General features: G+C 39.2%; 1 protein-coding gene across 14 annotated transcripts in view; it reads left to right on the top strand.

The window, feature by feature from the left end:
* GTDC1 (glycosyltransferase like domain containing 1) overlaps positions 1-22578 on the top strand; it is a 473085-nt gene that overhangs the window by 13236 nt on the left and 437271 nt on the right. For 6 of the 14 annotated variants that reach the window (XM_065931478.1, XM_065931476.1, XM_065931485.1 and 3 more), the window contains one exon: positions 19249-19362. The exons of 7 other annotated variants lie outside the window; for them this stretch is intronic. In XM_065931478.1, coding sequence (XP_065787550.1) covers positions 19308-19362 — 55 coding nt within the window. In that variant the 5' untranslated portion in view covers positions 19249-19307. Of the gene's footprint in view, positions 1-12993; positions 13014-19248; positions 19363-22578 lie in introns of those variants that run through there. One more of the 14 variants, XM_065931481.1, reaches the window with a different exon arrangement.

Here is a 22578-nt window from a genome sequence, read left to right as displayed (position 1 = left end):
ATTCAACAAAAATCCTGGCAGCCCAGGATATAAAACATAGATTACATTTTATATCATTCATCTACCGAGAAAGATTTTCTCATGACTTACCTGGAAATCTCTGTTTAAGGTCTATACTATTCGGTTTGTCAGTGTGACACGCTACTACTGCACATTTTTGGTCAGAGTGCATTGCAGCTAACGTAGCCATCCTGCTAGGAAAAAAAATCTGCGGATTGCTGAATAGTGGAAGTTACAGACATCTAATTTACAAGTCAGATTAGCGATCAGAGTCATGCGATAGCTTTATGTGGAGTTGATTTCATTTCATGGTTTTTAAGCTATTTTTTCACTGAAGCAATGCTTATAACTCAGAGACAGGTGTGTGGTAGCATTTGAAAGCCTTAAACTTTTGAATCTGTAATGAAAGGAATGTTCTTACAGATATTCAAATCCTAAAACTCAGGGGTTTTGAAATAAGGTGCTTTGTCATTCATTTATTGTGCCATAACTGAACTCCCCTGCAGATTTTATTTTGGATCATTGTGATTAATATTTGGAAAACTTTCCCATTTTCAAATATAAGGCAGTTTAGGAAAGACTGTGATTGTGTGTGTGTTTAAATAGAGCAGCAAAACACTTTATAAATAAGTTATATTTAATAAGAAATTTGGGAATTTAACATTGGTAGACCACATTGGGAATTCTACTGTTGTCTTCTGGAAACCTTCCACAATGAGGAGTACACAATAAATAGATCCCTTTGTAGATTACAGTTACTATTTTTTCCTAAAGTAAACTTTTTTCAAAATATACAGAAGAATTCATAGCTATAGCTTGATGTGTGTGGGTGTTCAGTTGCTAATTTGTGTGTGTGTGCGCCCAGTCGTGTCTGACTCTTTGCAATCCCATGGACTATATAGCCCACGAGACTATTCTGTCCATGTTTTTCAGGCAACAGTACTGGAGTGGGTTGCTGTGTCCTTCAGGGGATTTTCCCAACACAGGGATCGAACACATAGCTTGATGTGTGTGTATGTTCAGTTGCTAAGTCATGTATATCTCTTTGTGACCCCACGGACTGTAACCTGCCACTCTCCTCTGTCCATGGAATTTTCCAGGCAGGAATACTGGAGTGAGTTACCATTTCCTCCTCCAGGTGATCTTCCTGAACCAGGGATCGAACCCACAACCCTTGCATCTCATGCATTGGCAGGCAGATTCTTTACTGCTGAACCAGCTGGGAAGCCATATAGTTTGATAGGTTACAGTTATTCTTATTTCACCTATACTTATTGAAATAGAGAAGACACCTCATAGAAGTGAGTATTAAAAAAAGTAGTTCATTGCAGAAAGGAAGTGCTGTTTACTGGGCTTTGAGGACAATTGCAGACAAGAATCTGTGTTAGTTTTTAGATGGTTCTTGGGCCAATAAGCCACAGTTAGAACCAGACATGGAACAACAGACTGGTTCCAAATCGGGAAAGGAGTACGTCAAGGCTGTATATTGTCACCCTGCTTATTTAACTTATATGCAGAGTACATCATGAGAAATGCTGGGCTGGATGATGCACAAGCTGGACTCAAGATTGCTGGGAGAAATATCAGTAACCTCACATATGCAGATGACACCACCCTTATGGCAGAAAGCAAAGAAGAGCTAAAGAGCCTCTTGATGAAAGAGGAGAGTGAAAAAGTTGGCTTAAAACTCAACATTCAGAAAACTAAGATCATGGCATCTGGTCCCATCACTTCATGGGAAATAGATGTGGGGAAACAGTGGAAACAGTGAGAGACTATTTTTTTGGTCTCTAAAATCACTGCAGATGGTGATTGCAGCCATGAAATTAAAAGACGCTTACCTCTTGGAAGAAAAGTTATGACCAACCTAGACAGCATGTTAAAAAGCAGAGACATTACTTTGCCAACAAAGGTCCGTCTGATCAAGGCTATGGTTTTTCCAGTGGTCATGTATGGATGTGAGGGTCGGACTCTAAAGAAAACTGAGCTCTGAAGAATTGATGCTTTTGAACTGTGGTGTTGGAGAAGACTCTTGAGAGTCCCTTGGACTGCAAGGAGATCCAACCAGTCGACCCCAAAGGAAATGAGTCCTGAATATTCATTGGAAGGACTGAGGCTGAAACTGAAATTCCAATACTTTGGCCACCTGATGCGAAGAACCGACTCACTGGAAAAGACCCTGGTGCTGGGAAAGATTGAAGGCGGGAGGAGAAGGGGCCGAAAGAGGATGAGATGGTTGGATGGCATCACCTACTCGATGGACATGAGTTTGAGTAAACTCTGGGAGTTGGTGATGGATGGGGAGGCCTGGCGTGCTGCAGTCAATGGAGACGCAAATAGTCAGATAATGTCTGAGCGACTGAACTGAACTGAAGCATCCTTATATTCTAAAGAGTAATGTGGGGCTTAGTAAAAGAATAAGATTGTGGCATCCACTCCCCATAACATAAGTGAAATTAGAAAAGGGGTTTTGAAGATGCCATTCAAGGGCTTCCTTTGTAGTCTAGTGGTTAAGAATCTGCCTTGCAATGTAGAGGACACTGGTTCGATCCCTGGTCTGGGAACATCCCGCATGACATGGGCCAAGCTCATGGGCCACAGCTGCTGGAGCTCACACACTTCAGCGCCTGTGCTGTGTAACAGGTCACTGCAGTGAAAAGCCTGCACACTGCAAAGCCTGCAACTAGTGTTGCTAGTGTCCCCTGCCCCTGCTCGCAGCAACTAGAAAAAGCCTGTGCCCAAGCACAAAGGCCCAGCATAATCCCCACCCCCCCCAAAGTGTCATTCAAGTGAAGGATTGTTCATTTAGTGGAGAGTCGATGGACATTTCCCTGTTTCTTTTCCAAAGGACCTTTTATTTCCAGCCCAGGATTTGGGTATGTCTTCCAGAAAGGTAGATGGGTGTTTAATTTCTTGTCTAGGTATTTAAGCAGCTTCAGAATCTTGTTTCTTGATACTGCAGTAGCACCTTCTGTAGACTTCGTGAGAGAGCATGGCATATGTTTCCTAGAGTTCGGGCCCCTTCCTTAACTGACTCATTTCTGGAGGGGAGGAGAACAAGTTGAGTTAGTTAGTTGGCATGTTGAGTGAGAGGGCAGTAGTGGGAAGAGCTGATGTTTGCATCTAGTGTGGTGAGCAGGCTTAAGTTTTTTTGTGGACCCAGTGGGTGCCATGGGAGGTAACCAGGCTTGAGGTAATCTTGATGGCTCCTGTGAAGGCGGACTGCTTGCTCTATAAGGGGATTTTGGGTAGGATAGTAAGAGGCCAGCCTTAAAGTGCATCCCCCACACTAGGGAACTATTCAGGGTGGGAGACTTGATGTAATTTAAGCCCCCCTTGCCTTGAAGACCTGAAATGTGCTGTCCAAACTGGGCTTTGAGAATGATAGGAGATAGCTGTCAGAATTACATAAGGATAGCAGATGATCTTACTTCATGGCTATCAAGTAAGGCCCCGTTAAAGTAGGCATGTGGGACACTTGTCCCTCTCCTATCCTGATCTGCCAGAACCAGGAAATGAAAAAGGAAGTGGAGAAGAGTGAAAGAACCAGTAAGGATTTTGAAAGAAGCTGGTTTATATTCTTCTTCTTGCCTAGGTTGGCTGAGGTTAGTATATGGATACTCTGAATAAGATATGAAATTGAAGGTATAAATTGGACTAGATTATACTTTGCAATATTTGAAAATGACTGAGAAGCAGTCATTTTATCTGGAGTGTTACAGAGACATGGGGAAGTGAGACCCAAAAGTGCATATTTGAAGTGATGAAATTAGAGCATATATCCCACTGAGTTCAGTGTATGTAATTGTTTTCTTACTTTGATAGGATTTAATTTAGTTGAACAAACCTTTAAGTAAGGTACCTACAATTTCATATGTAGGGTACTCAGTTAAGCATTTTAGGTAGATTTTCTGTCCTCAGGGGGTTTCTATTTTAGTGTAGAGGTAAACTTAATCCATGGCAGAGCGACATGAGTACTCTGGACCTATAAGTGGCAATGCTCTGGGAATATGGAGCTGAAAACCACTGGGGTTCAGGGCAGGCTTTGGAGGAGGCTGAGTTTGGGCTGGACCTTGAAGGAAGAGGATGGTAACAGCCGGGAAGAGGGACATACTAGCATAAGGAAATAGTCAAAGGCATGGGGTTGGGAATGAGTAGATGACTGGGAGAGAAGAATGCTCATCCACACTGAAAATGTTGCTATTTTAAGAAATGGTTTCAATCACCAGTTTGCCCATGTTAACAACTGAGGCTTGGTTGAGGTTTGGTTCTTTTACATTCCATTTTGTATTTCATTAACATTATACAAAGTATCTACTGTTATAAGATACAGTGAAGAAATGTTATTCACTTTAGAACCTAGATGGTTATAAGCATCAAAACCAAACTTCTAAATCTAATCACAAAGTCGATTACTTTCCTTGATTTAAAACAGTAAAATGTAGAGAAGATGATGATTTTTACATATGATCTTAAGCATTTGGCAGTGCAGTTAGTTTCATAACAAGTGATTGTTTTTTAAAGCCTTCCTTCCCAGAATAAGAATGAGTATCTTGATGCTAGTGTCACTTTTAAATAGCTATAGCTCCAGGAATGTGTCTGTTCACGTTGTTATCTTAAATACACACCTTATCTATCCATATTGCTGTACTTCAGATGTGAAAGTAAAAATAAAGGTGTGAAGTGCCTAGCAGACTTGCATGGATTTATGTAAATCAGAAAACACATGATCCATTAGTACTAAGGCCCTAATGTGTTAAATTCAAGTATGGATTCTTTTCTAAAGTTTTACACACACACACACACCCCATGATACCCAGTGATTAACTTTGCAAAAAAAATCGTAAGAGATTTTTTTCTCTGATATCCGGACACATAACTAATTGTTTTGTGATATCTCCATATGCGTATTTAAAGATATTTAACTCTTAAATGCTCAAAAATTGAATTGATCTTTTTACCCAAAGTTGTTTCATCTTCAGTCTTTCTCATCTAAGTTAATGACAGTCCCATCCCTGTTGCTCAGATCACAAACCTTGACGTCATCTCTGACTCTTCTCTCTTATATCTACAGCTTATCTGTCTATAGTTTATGTTGACTCTTCATTCAAATACATCTAGAATCTGAATCTAATCACCTTTCCCCACCTCCACTACCACCTGGTCAGCTTATTATATCATCTCTTACTTGGATTATTTTAATAGTCTCCTAACTGGTCTCACATGAGAGTTGGACTACAGAGAAAACTGAGTGACGAAGAATTGATGCTTTTCAACTATGGTATTTGAGAAGACTCTTGAGAGTCCTTTGGACTGCAAGGAGATCCAACCAGTCCATCCTAAAGGAAATCGGTCCTGAATATTCATTAGAAGGACTAATGCTGAAGCTGAAACTCCAATACTTTGGCCACCTGATGCAAAGAATTGACTCATTGGAAAAGACTCTGATACTGGGAAAGATTGAAAGCAGGAGGAGAAGGGGACGACGGAGGATGAGATGGTTGGATGGCATCACTGACTTGATTGACATGAGTTTGAGCAAGCTCCAGGAGATGGTGATGGACAGGGAAGCCTGGTCTCCTGCAGTCCATGAGGTCGCAAAGAGTTGGACACGATTGAGCTACTGAACTAACTAGTCTCCTGGCTTCTCTTATAATCCCCAAATCAGTGTGTAACCTAGCACTGTGGTCTCAGTGCAGTCAATAGCCAAAGAATCACAGTTAAAACCTAAGTCACATCTTGTCTTTGTTCACGTCACAACTTTGTTTCCTTTCTTACTCACTGTAAAAACTGAAGTCTTTTTAGTAGCTTATGAGGCTCTACATGATCTTCCTCCTTCTGCAATCTCAGCTTTTGACTGTTGTTTACTACCCTCCACTCACGCCTGACTGTTGTTCCTGGAATAGCTGGCCTCAGGGCCTTTGTACTTGGCTATTCCCTTTCCTGGAATGCTCATCCCCGTAGATAACCACTTAGCGTATTCCCTAACTTTGCTTGGGTCTTTACTGGAATGTTACATTCTTAGTGAGAGCTTCGTTGACCATTTTATTTAATACATCCCCGCTTTTCCAATTGCTTTATTTTTCTAGTTAGCACTTCCCCAAACTAATTGTATATTTTACTTTTTTATGGTCAGTCTTTTCCTTTTAGGATGAAAGCTTGATGGAAACATGGGATTTGGTTTGTTCACTACTGTACCATCCCACTTAGAATCATTCTTGGCATGTAGTTCATGCTTGAATACATAATTTATTGAGTGAATAAAAGATAATAAAAATTTATTGTGTGGGATTTAAACTTGTAATAAAACTTGATATGTCCTTATTGGTATCTTTGGGTAAGGATGCTATTTCCAAATGTTTGAATGTTCCTTTAAAATTTTTAAGTCAGATGTATTGGGGTGTAATTTATATAAAATAGAAGGTACTTATTTTAAATGTACTGTTCAGTGAATTGTGACAGACACAGACACCTGTGTAACTGCTATTACAGTCGAGGTATAGACTGTTTGCATCACCTCGGAAGGTTCCTGTGTCTCCCTTTGCAGTCACTTATCCCTTTCTCCCTCATGCTCAATTCAAGGCAACTATTAATCTGATTTTTGTGACTAGTTTTTCCTACTCCAGATTTTCATGTAAATACAATCACATATCATGCACTTTTTTCAGCATGATATTTTTGCAGCTTCTTGTGTTATTGTATGTCTTAGTAATTGGCTCCTTTTCACTGTGGAAGAGTGTTCATTGTGTAATGGTGCCACAATTTGTTTTTCTATTTACCTGATTGTGGACGTTTGGGGTATTTCTGTTTTACATAGGAATAAGCTACCATCATGCTCATGTTCAGGTCTTTGTGTCTTATGCTTTAACTTTTCTGGGTTAGATACCCAGGAATAGAAATTTAGTGATGTATGATAAGTGTGTGATTAATTTTGTAAGAAACTGCCAAACTGTTATCAAAGTAATTGTATCATATCCCCCCAGGTGTGTGAAAGTTCTCTTTGCTCCACATTCTGGCCAGCACTTGGTGCTATCATTCATAGTGGGGTGCATGCTGGTACCTCATTGTGGTTTTAATTTGCATTTGTTTGTTTACCAGTGACTTTAATCTTTTCATGTACTTATTGACCATTTGTTTAATCTTTTGTGAAATATTTGTTTAAATCTTTTGTCCATTAAAAAAATTAGATTGAATGTTTTCTTGAAATCGTTGGTCTGTAGATTGCCCTTTTTCTTTCATTAATGGTGTCTTTGGAAGAACAGAAGTTTTAATTTTTGAATTCATCTATTTTATCAGTGTTTTTTCCTTCCCTTCCTTCCTTGTGTGGTTCTTTCTAAGAAATCTTTGATTAACTCTAGGTTATAAGGATTTTAATTTATGTTTTCTTCTAAAAGTTTTGTATAATAATTTCAGCTTTTGCTTTCAGTCTCTGGCCCATTTTGAGTTAATTTTTGTGTAGAGTTTGAGGTAAGGATCAAGGTCCATTCTTTTTCATATTTAGTTTACCAAGGACCAGTTGTGGAAAAAGCTTTCTTTTTTCCCTTGTCTTATCTTGAAGCTTTTGTTAAAAATCAACTAATCATATATTTCTGAACCTTTTCCTTGACTCTTCTATATATTAATCTATATGTCTATCATGTCAGCACCACACTGTTTCATACTAAGTCTTGAAGTATGTGAGATATAAGTTGTCCAGATTTGTTCTCTTTTAAAATTATTTAGGCCCCCTAAGTCCTTTTCACTACCATGTCCTTGAAACTGTTTTATTTTAAATTTATTTCTTTTTGTTCTTATTACTCACAAAAGGGAATTTTAATATTTAACCTTGGCACTTAGGGTCCTCTCCAGTTAGGCTTTAGTCTGCTTTTTCTGTCTTTATTTTCTGCTTTTTTAATACCCGACAAATACTCTAGGGTCTTGGTCAGTATTCCTACATTTATCTCTTTTTCTTTGGTAATACTCTTTCCTTTGCTGAAAGCCCTTCTTCACCTCTCCCTGTTAAAATCCGAATCATTCTTCAAAGTCTCTCATTTCTTTATGGTGGTGCTTTTCTTACTAGGATATTACAATCTTTTAAGTATTTGTCAAATCCTTCTTATTAAATTGTAAGCTCATTGAATGCTTTACTCATCTTTGATTCTTCTCCCATAGTGCCTGACTAGCTCAGAAACTGACACATAGTTGATGATCCTTATTTACTGAACATGTACATAAGTAATCTTTAAGCTAGAAAACCTTGAGGACACCTTAACGTATTAGCTCTCTAGTGTGGCTTGTTGAGTGAATATATCTAAGAGTGTACACCCTGCAGCCAGCCAGGCTCCTGTCCATGGGATTCTCCAGGCAGGAATACTAGAGTGGGTTGCTATTTCCTTCTCCAGGGCATCTTCCTCACCCAGGGATCAAACCCAGGTCTCCTGTGTCTCCTGCTTGCAGGTGGATCCTTTACTGCTGAGCCACTGGGGAAGCCCCTGCAGGTATCATGCTGCCTCTCAGAGATCTTTTTGCATGCCTATAGTTTTAGAGTAGGGAACAGAAAGAAATAAAGGAGCTATTATTTTTTCTAAATGATGTTCACCCAGTAAAGTCAGGGAGGGGGTGGAATTAAGGGAGGCTGCGGGAGTTGGAGGGGTTTGCTGTGGGCAGTTACTCGTCCTCTGATGTAATCCATATCTTTCTCTCTCAAATGTCATTCGAGTCCTTTAACTTTACCTTTGTTGGTCAGCGTGATAGTTACTATTTCCGTCAGCAAGGGTGAACCAGCTAAGCCCTCAGTGACCTGTACACAAATGGTAAACACATGGGTATTTTCTGTATGCTATGAGTAAGTGTGGAGATGGGTATCATGAACAGAGGAGGGACACTTGGGTGTCTGATTGCCCTCTTAGGTTTTCATAGGCCTATATCTAGGTGTATAAATTAGGGAGGACCAAATGTGCTTTGCTTAGCCCAATGTTCACTTACTGAGCAGCCTATTTTCAGATAGTTCTTCACATAGTGAAAGTCATCCGTCATTGCTTAATTTTATGTACTCTTCCACTTATTTATACCCGCTGTCATTTGCTGAGATCATCCCCTCAAAAAACATTTTCTTGAGGACCCATGATGTGTTGGGTGCTAGTGCTGGCACTAAAAAAGATAAAAAAAGACATGCCTCCTGAAGGAGTGGAACTTCCAGTTGATGTATCAGTATTCAACAGATACTTCTATATCCCAAGGAAGTGCTAAAGCATATACAGAATTGTGGCAAGCTAATTTTGTGATCTCTGAATCCCTTTATTACATAGAGGATATCAAAAGAGGGAGAGATTTTATTAGGCAAATTCAGAGTGTCATTGAAATGCTGTGTGTTTTAGCCTTACCTCTTACAAGATAGGCATCAGAATCTTTCATGAAGCTTAGTGAGAGGAGTTCAACTGTAGTACATGGTCTGAGGTCACAAAAGACTGATTCTTGACTCTTGCCTGAGAAAACATAAGGGTTCTTTGGCAGTTGGGCTGGGTTTGAGAAATAATTGCACTGCTTTCTTTTTGGTGGATCATATGGTAAAAAGTCTGCCAGCAATGCAGGAGACCCAAGTTTGATCCCTGGGTCAGGAATATCCCCTGGAGAAGGGAATGGCAGCCTACTCTAGTATCTTTGGCTGGAGAATGGACAGAGGAGCCTGGCAGGCTACAGTCCATGGGGTTGCAGAGTCAGATATGACTCAGCAATTAACACACACTTTTCTCCCAACAGGTCAGAAGTGTATGTATGTATCACAGAATATGACTGTCACCTTGGTGTTACTTGAAAAGGAATCCTTCCCAAGAAAGTTTACTGCCAGGGAAGGAAGATGCTTGCAGTAAGGAGTTGGGTGCATGGCCAGAGGTCAGAAACTGAGGGGACACTGAGAGGGAGCTGTTACGTTAGCCAGGGGAGAGCACCATCCCTGGCAGGAGTCTTGTACTTGGAGGATCATACTCATAGAAGAATGCATAGAATCTTCCCAAGAGAAGGAAAATCAGCATTAAACACTTGCCATCTTCACAGAACATTGGGTTGTGTTGGTACAGTAGCAGTCAAGTAAGAACTGTAGTTACGCCTGACCTCTCCTCCCCTCCCTGTCTTTGCTCTGGGTGGGCTCAGAAAGCTTGAAAGGCGGCAGAAGAGAAATTTGTGAAAAGAGAAGGATCTTGTTCCTTCCCTCCCTGACAATGGCCAGCTCTCTGCAGGCCCTAGCTGAAAAGGGAACATAAGTTTCAGTGTTTACTGTACTTTGGAGTTTTGACTACTATTTGCATATAGTCTTTAAATTTGGAAAAATTTTAAGCTTATAGAACTCTTGAAATAATTATCCAGTAAGCACCTCATACCTTTTACCAGTCAGTAACATTTGGCTACAAGTATATATACAGCATACTCTTTTTGGCCAGTGGAGTGGGCCTGAACCATTTGAAAATGACACTTTATTCCTAAATACTTCAGCTTTTCTATTTTAAAAATTAAAATAGTCTCCTACACAATGCATTGTCACACCCAAGAATTTACTATTGATACAATAATGTTATATAATACATAGTCCGTATTCAAATTTCCCAGTGTCTGCCTGAGACTAGTTTATTTTAAATTACTGAACTGAGACTTACCATTTCAAGTGATCATATGATTTTCTGTAACGTCTTAGTGACCAGAAAGTCATGAGAATTATGAGTTTTTTTCTCTAGGGCAGAGGTGGTTTTACTGCTGAATGTGTTTAATAGACCAGTAAGAGACAAAAATAAAGTTTTTGCATGAAACCTGCTGTTTGTGAATGGTCAACATGTTGAGTACACTTTTAAAAGGGTATCTCAATTCAGTGTGCTTTTGAATGGTTCAAGAATAGATTTCCTATAGATGAAATAAAATTGTCAGAGTGCTGATAATTGTTGACAAGGTAATATGGTACATTAAACTCTTTCTTTACTGCTCTGTGTGTTTGCAAGTTTTCATAATAAAAAAATTTAAGGAGTTTTAGGGTGTTGTGTCTTCTAATTTATAGATTTGGGATACTAGAAAATCATGTATTGTGTTATTTTATGCTGTTAATATCAGAGAAAATCAATTTATAAGATTAAAATCTAGTGGTAATAATAGTTCCAGTTTTTGAGTAATAAATGTCAGGCATTTATTAGGCATTTATTTATTAAATGTTAGGCTAAATCTTTTACATGTTCCATATTCACATTCCGGGATCTCCAAGGTAAATTTTATTTATTTCATTGAAAACCAATCATTCTTTGGAGTTCATTACTTGATAGGAAGGTTTCACTTCATCTTTTTCTTAGATTGTCATTTGTTTCTGAAGTGGAGGAGGGACTGAGCCCAGGACTGGTACTAATAATGGAGTGGATGACCTGGGTGAAAGTTCATGTTGGGTCCAGAATTGAAGCTAAAAGTTATTAGAAGCAGGGTTGAGTCTAAGGGATTTCACCATAGTGCAGTGCTGGCTCTAATTCAAATTTATCAGGTAACACCGAGTTCTGAATAAGATGACAGTGGGTAATTTCTCCCAATTAAGGATATAATAGTCCTAAAACTTAGTGTTTTGCTTTGTTAGAATTTGTTTGGAATTTCATATATTTTGTGTATTAGCCATAGTGATAGATTTGGTGTGGATAGAATTTCTTTTTTGTACTTTTTATAATCTAGTAAATTTTGTTTGCACATTCTTAATACTAAAGTAGGATCTCGTAACTTTGTCTTGAAAAACCACTTCTGGTGGAAGTCAGTAAAATACCACTGTCTCTGTATACATTATATACATCAGTGATTTCTGAGTGTTAAATACAATTTATGTCTTTTTGTTTAGTGTATTTTGTAAAGGTTTTTAAAAGTGAGTAATTAAAAGGAATTGCACTGATAAATGAGATGATTGTTGTTGACCTTTGTACAAAGGACAATTTAGTCATCAATGTTCAGTGTTTCTTAGCAACAGAAAGTATCCCTGTGCTGGGCATTTTCATATATTTCTTATAAACACCTATTTGGAAATATTTTATATGTCCTGATGGTTGTCCATCTGTCCTAAATCTCTCACTGCTTCTTCCTTAACTAAATGTCCTAATTAGACTTCACATTCATACAATAAATTCAGCTCAACAACCCACCATTTGACTTGAGAATCATTTGGCTTGTCAGAATCTTAAATTCTGAGAAATACATTTTTTGTGTGTATTGTGAAGCTAAAAGTTATTGAAAATGTGTTATATTTTCATAATAAAACAAGTATAAAAGATTCTCTTGGGAGCTAGCTGTTTTCTTATTGTCCCTGGCCTCTAGGGAGGTAGTTTAATCACTTGTGATAAAGAAATAGCTTGATATATATCTTGGTAAGTTGACTTGCATTCAGTTTAGATCATAATTTATGAAAATGCTAGGTTCATAGGGAATGTTGTATTCATTCATCCATTCAACAAATATTTATTGAGCACTTACAATGTGTCAGACTCTGTGACAGGCCCTAGGGATACAGTGGTGAGCAGAAACACGGGGTCTCTGCTTTCGGGAAAAGAATTGTGGTGGTCAGAGAGCATCATCTGTTCAGGTAGGAAGGACTTCCCCGAGGAAGAGCATTCCAGGAGGAGCAGCAAGTGCAGTGGAAGCACCGGGCGCATTGAGGACCTGTCAGAAGGCTGGGGACGCTGGCGCCCAGAGAGTGCATGCATGCCCCTCAAATGAGGCTTGAGAGGACCTTGGTTTTGAGAAAGGACTTCATTCTTTGTAGCTGTTTCATGAAATCAGTAGTCATCTTTATATTGACTTCCGTGTATCTCTTTCAAGATATAAACTATGTTTTCAGATATTCACAGCTTTGAACCCTAGCCTTAACCCTTAGAATTCATTTTTTCACAGTAATCCATTTTGAATGGCCATCTCCTGCTTGAATATGCAGGTGTACTTTGTTTTATTGTACTTCTCTTTCTTGTGCTTTGCAGACACTGTGCTTTTTGAGAAGTTGAAGATTTGTGGCAACCCTGCAGTGTCAGATGATGGTTAGTATTTTAAAGCAAAGCATTTTTTTTTTGGTTCTTTTTGTTTTTGAACTTTTTATTTTGTATTGGATTATAGCTGATTAACAGTGTTGTGATAGTTTCAGATGAACAGCAAATGGAATCAGCCATATATAAACATGTATCCATTCTCGCCCAGAACCCCCTCCCATCTAGGCTGCCAACAGTGTTGTAATAGTTTCAGATGAACAGCAAATGGAATCAGCCATATATAAACATGCATCCATTCTCGCCCAGAACCCCCTCCCATCTAGGCTGCCACATAACACTGAGCAGAGTTGCAAAGCACTTTTAAATTAAGATGTGTAACATTATTTTTTTTTTAGACATAACACTATTGTATACAGTAGACTATAGTATAGCATTAATGTAACTTTTATGTACTCTAGGAAACCAAGAAATTTGTTTGACTCTCTTTATTGCCATATTTGCTGTATTGTAATAGTTTGGAACTGAACCTACAGGATCTCTGAGGTATGTCTGTACCTAGCCCAGTGCCAGCTTCATTTTCAGATACCTTTAATTATTAGAGAGTTCTTTCTTATGTGAAGCTAGAATTTTGTTTTCTAATCATTGATCCTAGTTCTCTGAGGCATAATGAATAGTTTGTTTTTCAATTCAGTTCAGTTCAATTCAGTCGCTCAGTCGTGTCCAACTCTTTGCGACCCCATGAATCGCAGCACGCCAGACCTCCCTGTCCATCACCAACTCCCAGAGTTTACTCAAACTCATGTCCGTCGAGTCGGTGATGCCATCCAGCCATCTCATCCTCTGTTGTCCCCTTCTCCTCCTGCCCCCAATCCCTCCCAGCATCAGGGTCTTTTCCAACGAGTCAACTCTTCGCATGTGGTGGCCAAAGTATTGGAGTTTCAGCTTCAGCATCAGTCCTTCCATTGAACACCCAGGACTGATCTCCTTTAGGATGGACTGATTGGATCTCCTTGCAGTCCAAGGGACTCTCAAGAGTCTTCTCCAACACCATAGTTCAAAAGCATCATTTTTTGGCGCTTGGCTTTCTTCACAGTCCAGCTCTCACATCCATACATGACCACTGGAAAAACCATAGCCTTGATCATACGGACCTTTGTTGGCAAAGTAAAGTCTCTGCTTTTTAATATGCTATCTAGGTTGGTCATAACATTCCTTCCAAAGAGTAAGTGTCTTTTAATTTCATGGCTGCAATCACCATCTGCAGTGATTTTGGAGCCTAAAAAAATAGTCTGACACTGTTTCCACTGTTTCCCCACATCTATTTCCCATGAAGTGATGGGACCAGATGCCATGATCTTAGTTTTCTGAATGTTGAGCTTTAAGCCAACCTTTTCACTTTCTTCTTTCACTTTCATTTGTTTTTAGATACATTCAAATATGTGAAAGCTTTTTGTATATAGCTGTAAAGCTTTTTTTGTAGACTTTTCCCCCGTTAATATTTGAAAATCTTCAAATATATACAAAAGGAGACAGAATAGTAGAATGAAACATCCTTCCTGCCCTACTCTGCTTGTACTCATTGCCCATCTCCAACAATTATCAACTCATGGCTTTATTTGAAAGACCGATACTTAATGAATTTTTTTTTCACGGTGTGGTACCAGTTGCTGGAGTTTTAGAATAGAATCTGACACAGTTTCTGGCCTTAAGGAGCTCACATTCCAGTGGAGAAGAAAATGAGAAAATCAGTCAAAATAGTACACCATGATACATACAGTCATCTAATTTGTGAGAGAATTAAAGTGTTATGAACAAAAAGTACAGGAAACAGATCCTGTTGGTAGGTAGGAATTGGGGAGGAACTGGGGTGGAGATTATACAAATTTAGGCTCTGGTTTTGAAGAAAGTGAGCAATGTAAGTCAAAGTTCACTAGATTTTAAAAAAGTCTAAAATAACCCTCCCCTTCATTGGTATGTAAAATCTTGTCTATATATACTCAAGTAGGTATTTCTGTGGAAAGGGCCCTTAGTCTTCATCAGATCTCAGAGGTCTGTGAAACAAAATAGGGGCATTAAATAGTCCCTTATGAAAGAATTGGATTTGGTAGTAGTTAAGGATTTCTTAATAGTCAACTTAAAACCCTCATGAGGGTTGAAAAGCCAAGAGACTCGAAGACAGATGTTTAGTCAACTACAAGTAATATTTATTATTGCAAATAGGAAAATAAATATTTGTACTTTTCTTACAGGCTGGAAATCAAGTATGTAAGTAGATAAATAAAGATTATATATTTTAAAATATGAAATAATTGGTTTAGTTGTTTTACTCAGAGGTCAGGGATTCAAGGCCTAGGGAGATGATATCATATTCAAAGTATCAATGCAAATAGTGTTTCTTTCTTCAGACAACATTAAGGTCTTCATTTAGTCAAGTTTGAAAAGCAAACTGTGTGAACACAAGAAGGACTGAAGTATGTTTTTATGTTAAAATCAGTTCTTTGTGTAGAGCGTTACCAAGGATGCATCATTAATGCAGGTCTTGATACTCATCCAGATTTGTTCTTGCTGAATTTTGTGACCCATGTAATGTCTCTTGGTACAACTTGTGAGAGCAGTAAGCATATGTGTCCATGCACACACAGTATAATGCAGTTTCCTCTTAAAGCTTTTCCATCCAAAGAAGCAGATACTATATATATTAGACAATTGGAAGCAGGTGCTTTCCACTTGAATCTGTATACTACAGGTGTCCCTAGGTTTATCTCTTAGGTCCTGGAATAGATGTGTGACAAAAAACTGTAATGTAGTCTTTTTTATTCATTTATAATGTCATTTGGTACTTGAGTACTATAGTTAACTCTTTGATCACTCATTTTATGTATGATTTGCCTGTTGATTTCTTTCCCTGTTTAGTATTCAGTAACTATATATATATATATACTCAAGGAAAAATGATCAACTAAGATTAATTTTTGTAAAATATCTTGGCAGTTTTGTGGACATAGCTTTGTGCTGCATTTTGTTCATGTGTATGGTCATTTGTTATGTTTGAGTGTTTCTGAAATGGAATTATTTGATAATTTGTGTAAATTATCTTTAGAAATGATATAAAGTGACAAGGTTTATCCTTTTGAATTGATTGAATTTAACTAACTCAGTTCAGTTGAGTCGCTCAGTCATATCTGACGCTTTGCGACCCCATGGACTGCAGCAGGCCAGGCTTCCCTGTCCATCACCAGCTCCCACAGCTTACTCAAACTCTTGTCCATTGAGTCAGTGATGCTATCCAGCCATCTCTTCCTCTGTCATCCCCTTCTTCTCCCTCTTCAATCTTTCCCAGAATTAGGGTCCTTTCAAATGAGTCAGTTCTTCGCATCAGGTGGCCAAAGTATTGGAATTTCAGCTTCAGCAGCAGTCCTTCCAATGATTATTCAGGACCGATTTCCTTTAGGATGGACTGGTTGGATCTCCTTGTAGTCCAAGGGACTCTGAAGAGTCTTCTCTAATACCACAGTTCAAAACCATCAATTCTTCTGTGCTCAGCTTTCCTTATAGTCCAACTGTCACATCCATACATGACTACAAACCATAGCTTTGACTTGGTGGGCCTTTGTTGCAAAGTAATGTTTCTGCTTTTTAATATGCTGTTTAGGTTGATCATAGCTTTCCTTCCAAGGAGCAAGCATCTTTTAATTTCATGACTGCAGTCACCATCTGCAGTGAATTTGGAGCCCAGAAAAATGAAATCTGTCACTGTTTCCATTGTTTCCCCATCTATTTGCCATGAAGCGATGGGACCAGATGCCGTGATCTTAGTTTTCTGAATGTGGAGCTTTAAGCCAACTTTTCACTCTCCTCTCTCCCTTTCATCAAGAGGCTCTTTAGTTCTTCTTTGCTTTCTGCCATAAGGGTGGTGTCATCTGCATATCTGAGGTTACTGATATTTCCCCCAGCAGTCTTCATTCCAGCTTGTATTCATCTAGCCTGACATTTCTCATGATGTACTCTGCATATAAGTTAAATAAGCAGGGTGACAGTATACAGCCTTGATGTACTCCTTTTCCTATTTGGAACCAGTCTATTGTTCCATGTCCACTTCTAACTGTTGCTTCTTGACCTGCATACAGATTTCTCAGGTGGCAGGTCAGGTGGTCTGGTATTCCCATCTCTTTAAGAATTTCCCACAGTTTGTTGTGATCCACACAGTCAAAGGCTTTGGCATAGTCGATAAAGCAGAAAGATGTTTTTCTCGAACTCTCTTGCTTTTTTGATGATCCAGCAAATATTGGCAATTTGATCTCTGGTTCTTCAGCCTTTTCTAAATCCAGCTTGAACATCTGGAAGTTCACAGTTCACATACTGTTGAAGCCTGGCTTGGAGAATTTTGAGCATTACTTTACTAGCATGTGAGATGAGTGCAATTGTGTGGTGGTTGGGACATTCTTTGGTATTGCCTTTCTTAGGGATTGGAATGAAAACTGACCTTTTCCAATCCTGTGGCCACTGCTGATTTTTTCAAATTTGCTGGCATACTGAGTGCAGCACTTTCACAGCATCATCTTTTAGGATTTGAAATAGCTCAACTGGAATTCCATCACCTCCACTAGCTTTGTTCATAGTGATGCTTCCTAAGGCCCACTTGACTTCACATTCCAGGATGTCTGGCTCTAGGTGATTGATCATACCACTGTGATTATCTGGGTCATGGAGATCTTTTTTGTACAGTTCTGTATATTCTTGCCACCTCTTCTTAGTATCTTCTGCTTCTGTTAGGTCCATACCATTTCTGTCCTTTATTGAGCCCATTTTTGCGTGAAATATTCCCTTGGTATCTCTAACTTTCTTGAAGAGATGTCTAATCTTTCCTATTCTATTGTTTTCTTCTATTTCTTTGCACTGATCACTGAGGAAGGCTTTCTTATCTCTCCTTGCTATTCTTTTCTTTGAAACTCTGCATTCAAATGGGTGTATCTTTCCTTTTCTTGTTTGCCTTTAGTTTTTCTTCTTCTCTCAGCTCTTTGTGAGGCCTCCTTAGACAACCTTTTTGCCTTTCTTTTTTTGGGGGATGGTCTTGTTCATTGCCTCCTGTACAGTGTCATGAACCTCTATCCATAGTACCTCAGGCACTCTATCATATCTAATTTCTTGAATCTGTTTGTCACTTCCACTGTATAATCATAAGGGGTTTGATTTATGTCATACCTGAATGGTCTAGTGGTTCAACTTAGTTCCCATTAGATTAAACCAACCCTTAAAACTTATTAGATTCCATAATCTTTTACACAGCCGATATGGACTGTAAAGGATAATTTCATGTTAAAATTTGATTTTAAAAAGTGTTTTTAAACCTTCATGTTGGTTTTCATTGTTCTTCATAGTTTTGTAGGTTTATAGATTGTCAATTTTTTTGTACAGTTGTTTTTCCTTCAAAAGAAGGAGGGATAGCAGATAAACTTTTGGATTCATTTCATTGTTTTCCATCTGACGTTTATATATTTGAAGAATATTATTTCCATCAGAGGACTGGATATAAATTGTTTTGGCCGTGAATTCTGGATCCATTGTGTATGACACACATTTTAGTAACTCATGTTGTTGCTTGAAAAGGGCTTTCCAGGCCCCAAGAGTGGCTCGTGTCTAACACTCGGAAATGAGTTGTCCAGAGAGCCACACACATTGACAAAGCAGAAGACTTGATTGGGAACGGAGGCCTGGGGTGAGGAGAAGTTGGTACAGGAACCCAGAGGAGCCGCGCTGCCGTGTGGCTCGCAGTCTTAGGTTTTATGCTGATGGGTTAGTTTTTAGGTTGTCTCTTGTCTGGCCCATGTTTGGTCTTACTCAAGGTCTATCTTGGCGGAATGCGCATATCTCAGCCAGGATGGATTTCAGCACCGATGTTTCTGCGAGGTTGATAGGATACGTGGCCTGGAGTCTCCCTCCTTTGGCCCCTTCCTGAATTCTCTAGGCTAGCTTTCAGCAGCAGCACTGTGTTCCTTACCTGGACCTCTTGTTGTGAGACAACTTATGCAAGTGGTTATCATCATGCCTAGCGAAGATGGGTAGTTTTAGTCAATGGTTCCCTAACAATCTGATGAATATGTATCATATTCAAAAGTTAATGAAGGAGAATAGAAGAATTTTGCAGTGATGATGATTGTGTTTCCTATAGTCTGTGACCCTGAATAAGATTTTTATTAGGTGGTTAGAGCTGTTAGAGACCTAGGTTTAACTGAAAGGAAACGTTTGGGTTTCATTATACTGTCTAAGGGCTTTCTGGGTGCTGCAGTGGTGAAGAATCTGCCTGCACGGGACACAAGAGTTGGGGAAGCTCACCTGGAGTAGGAAATGGAAATACGCTCTGGTATTCTTGCGTGGAAAATTCCATGGATGGAGGAACCTGGTGAGTTGTAGTCCATGGGGGTATAAGGAGTCGGATACAACTGAGCATGCACATGTGTGTGCACGTGTGTGTGTCCATGTGCACACACATGCACACACAGATACACTCAAAAAGATTTTTAAAAAGTAAGGTCTTGTGCTAGTAAAAACTATGCCTAAAACATAAAGGCTTTTTTTTTCTGGGCTCATATTCATGGAATTTATATTTGATTACCAGTCTGATGTATTTTGGGCTTCCCTTATGGCTTAGCTGTTAAAGAATCTGCCTGTGATGCGGGAGACCTGGGCTTGATCTCTGGGTTGGGAAGATCCCCTGGAGAAGGGAAAGGCTACCCACTCCAATATTCTAGCCTGGAGAATTCCATGGATTGTATAGTCCACGGGGTCGCAAAGAGTCAGACATGACTGAGCAACTTTCACTTTCGTTGATGTATTTTGTCATCAAAATATCATTTATTCATTAATTGATAGATAACTAACTGGTTAACTTTTTAATGTGATGCTTGCCATTAACATTAGAAAATGCTTTCCTAAACCTATGAAGTAAAGTAATCTCATTGTTTCTATTCTTAATTGTATTTAGTTGACTTCCAGCATACCTCATCATTGAAAAGTTTTGTAGTTGGTAAAATTATGTTGTATTTCCATTGGAAAGGAGAAACTTTTGATTTATTTCAGTTCATTTGATTATAAATTGCATTTGAAGCTATATAAAAATATAAATTAAGGAAATCAACAGTGAATATTCATTGGAAGGACTGATGTTACAGATGAGTCTCCAATACTTTTGCCACCTGCTGCAAAGAGCCGACTCATTGGGAAAGACCCTGATGCTGGGAAATGTTGAGGATAGGAAGAGAAGGGGGCAACAGAGGATGAGATGGCTGGATGGCATCACTGACTCAATGGTCATGAGTTTGAGCAAACTCTGGGAGATAGTGAAGGACAGGGAAGTCTGGCGTGCTGCATTCCGTGGGGTCACAAAGAGTTGGACATGACTTGCTGTCATGTACAATAATAAGGCAGTGAGTAAACAGTCTTCTGGCCTAAACTGCATCAGAAGTGCAGTGTTTTATTGTTCTTTCCCTTGCCACTCAACTCTAGGTGTGTGTTTCACTCTGCACAATTTTTCTCTGCATTCTCTATATGTACTTTGTGTACATACTCTCTGTGTACATTGTCTAATTACTTTGTGGAAATACTCTAGGGAGTGCTGGTAATAGATGATAACTTTCTACAAGTGTATTTTGTGGTATCAGATAAAACATGGGTGCCACATCTGTCTTCTAGAAGGAAGTTTCTTGGCATCCCTGCTTAGAACTTCCCCCTGAAAAGATGTGACACCAACCTTTAAAGTGAAACTTTATTTCAACATGGTATAGAGTTTGACTCTCAATGGAGGATCAGGCAGCCTTGAAAGTTCAAGTTTCCAGAGACCCATCTGAAGTCAAAGGAGCCATGGGATGACTATGGTTTAGCTAATTTAAAGAGGATTATTGCCAAAGTTGTACAAGTTTTGCATGGAATGATCGAAACTTTTTAACTTGCTGTGAAATCAGCCCCAAGTGTCTGTTTTGGTGACCTCTTACTACTTGACAAAGTACTGTAAAACTTAAAAATGTTTATTTTTCTCTGGAGTCTGTGACTGGGAAGGCTTCATGTGGCACAGTTGGTCTTTGCTACCCTTTGGGTCAGCTGTGTGGCTCAAAGGGAGGGCCAGAATCATCTGAAGGTTTGTTCAGGAACATGTCTGCTGGGTGATGCTGTCAGCTGAGATAACAACTGGGAATCTGGGGTTCAGACACCTGTTTGTAGCCTTCCCACATTACCTGGGTTTCCTCACAGAATGATGACTAGATTGGAAGGGTGAGAGAGAGGGAAGAGGGGGACAAGGACTGTATTATAGAGAGGGAGAGAGACATGGGAGGGGGAGAGGAGACAGCGAGCCAGAGCTGGAGTGACAGGGAAAGAACCTACACCATTGTCCTTGGTATCCCCCCCAGGACCCCCAAATCAGGAGATGCTCAAGTCCTCTGTGTACAATGGTGTATGTAGTATTTGCATCTTGTATATTTTAAGTCATCTCTAGATTACTTCTGATTATCAATTGTAATTAATACAATGTAAATGCTGTGTAAATACTTGTGAATACAATATAAAAAGCCATGTCAATAGGTGCCCAGTTGGAGCAAATTCCAATTTTGCTTTTCAGAACTTTCTGGAATTTCTTTCTTTCTTCAAATATTTTTGATTTGTGGTTGGTAGAATCTGAGAATGTGGAGGCCGCAGATGCAGAGGGACAACTGTATTGCCTTTTCGAGGTTGCCTTTGGATATCACGCAGTATTACTTCTGAGTCATTCTGTTCCTTGATAGAAAGCCCTGCTCCACTTAAGCTGACGCGGAAATTGTTCCCCACTTTGGGTGAGGGTGTGGCAAGCCCCTGAAAGGGCTTGTGGGACAGGAAATATTGCTGTGGCTGTTTTTGGAAAAAACAGCCTGTCACAGCTCTTTACCTGTTTGCCTGTGTTCTCTTATCTCTGACCTTAAACTAAGTGATTCACGTGTGTGGGGTCAGTGTTCAGTAGGTAAGTGTACAAAGTAGGTGATAAAGATACAGATTGAAATCTTTTCCTATGATTAATAGGTAGCTGCTTTAATTACATTTTCTGGTAATTGTATCTTTTTTTTCTGGAACTCTGTCCTTGTTTTTCCTTAGGAGACAGAATTAAAATTACAAAAAACCCAACCAGACCAGGATTTTACATTATGTCAGCTTTATTGAAAGGTGTTGTGATGTACTTCTGTTGAATGACCAGGGTTTAAGCCCCAGATCTGCTTAAATCTGGGTGTGTGATGCTGAGACAATTACTTAGCCTGAGTTCATGCACCTACAAAGTCACGGTGATGATAACTTTCCTTACAGAGTGGCTTGTTAGGGACAGTTCAGTGACTGGGAGGTCTTGGGGTCTCAGCCATTATCATTAGGCAGGTTGATGAAAATATGTGATTTGGAATGTTGATTGTGACATAGAATGATTGATTAGAAAACCAATTCAAGATATGTATAGACACTTTGATGTTAGAAAACTGTGGGTGCCTTTGAAAGGAATTAGAAGAAAACTATGAAGGACTTTTTTTTTTGGCAAAGTTTTTCTAAAATTTAGCTTTTGCTTATTTATTTTTGTGCTGGTTTTTTGCTGCTGTGTGGGCTTTCC

Source organism: Muntiacus reevesi, chromosome 3 (genome assembly GCF_963930625.1).
Source record: "Muntiacus reevesi chromosome 3, mMunRee1.1, whole genome shotgun sequence".
In the NCBI taxonomy this organism is placed as follows: Eukaryota; Metazoa; Chordata; class Mammalia; order Artiodactyla; family Cervidae; genus Muntiacus; species Muntiacus reevesi.
The sequence above is the reverse complement of the archived record's forward strand: the minus strand, read 5'-3'. Positions and strand labels throughout refer to the sequence as shown.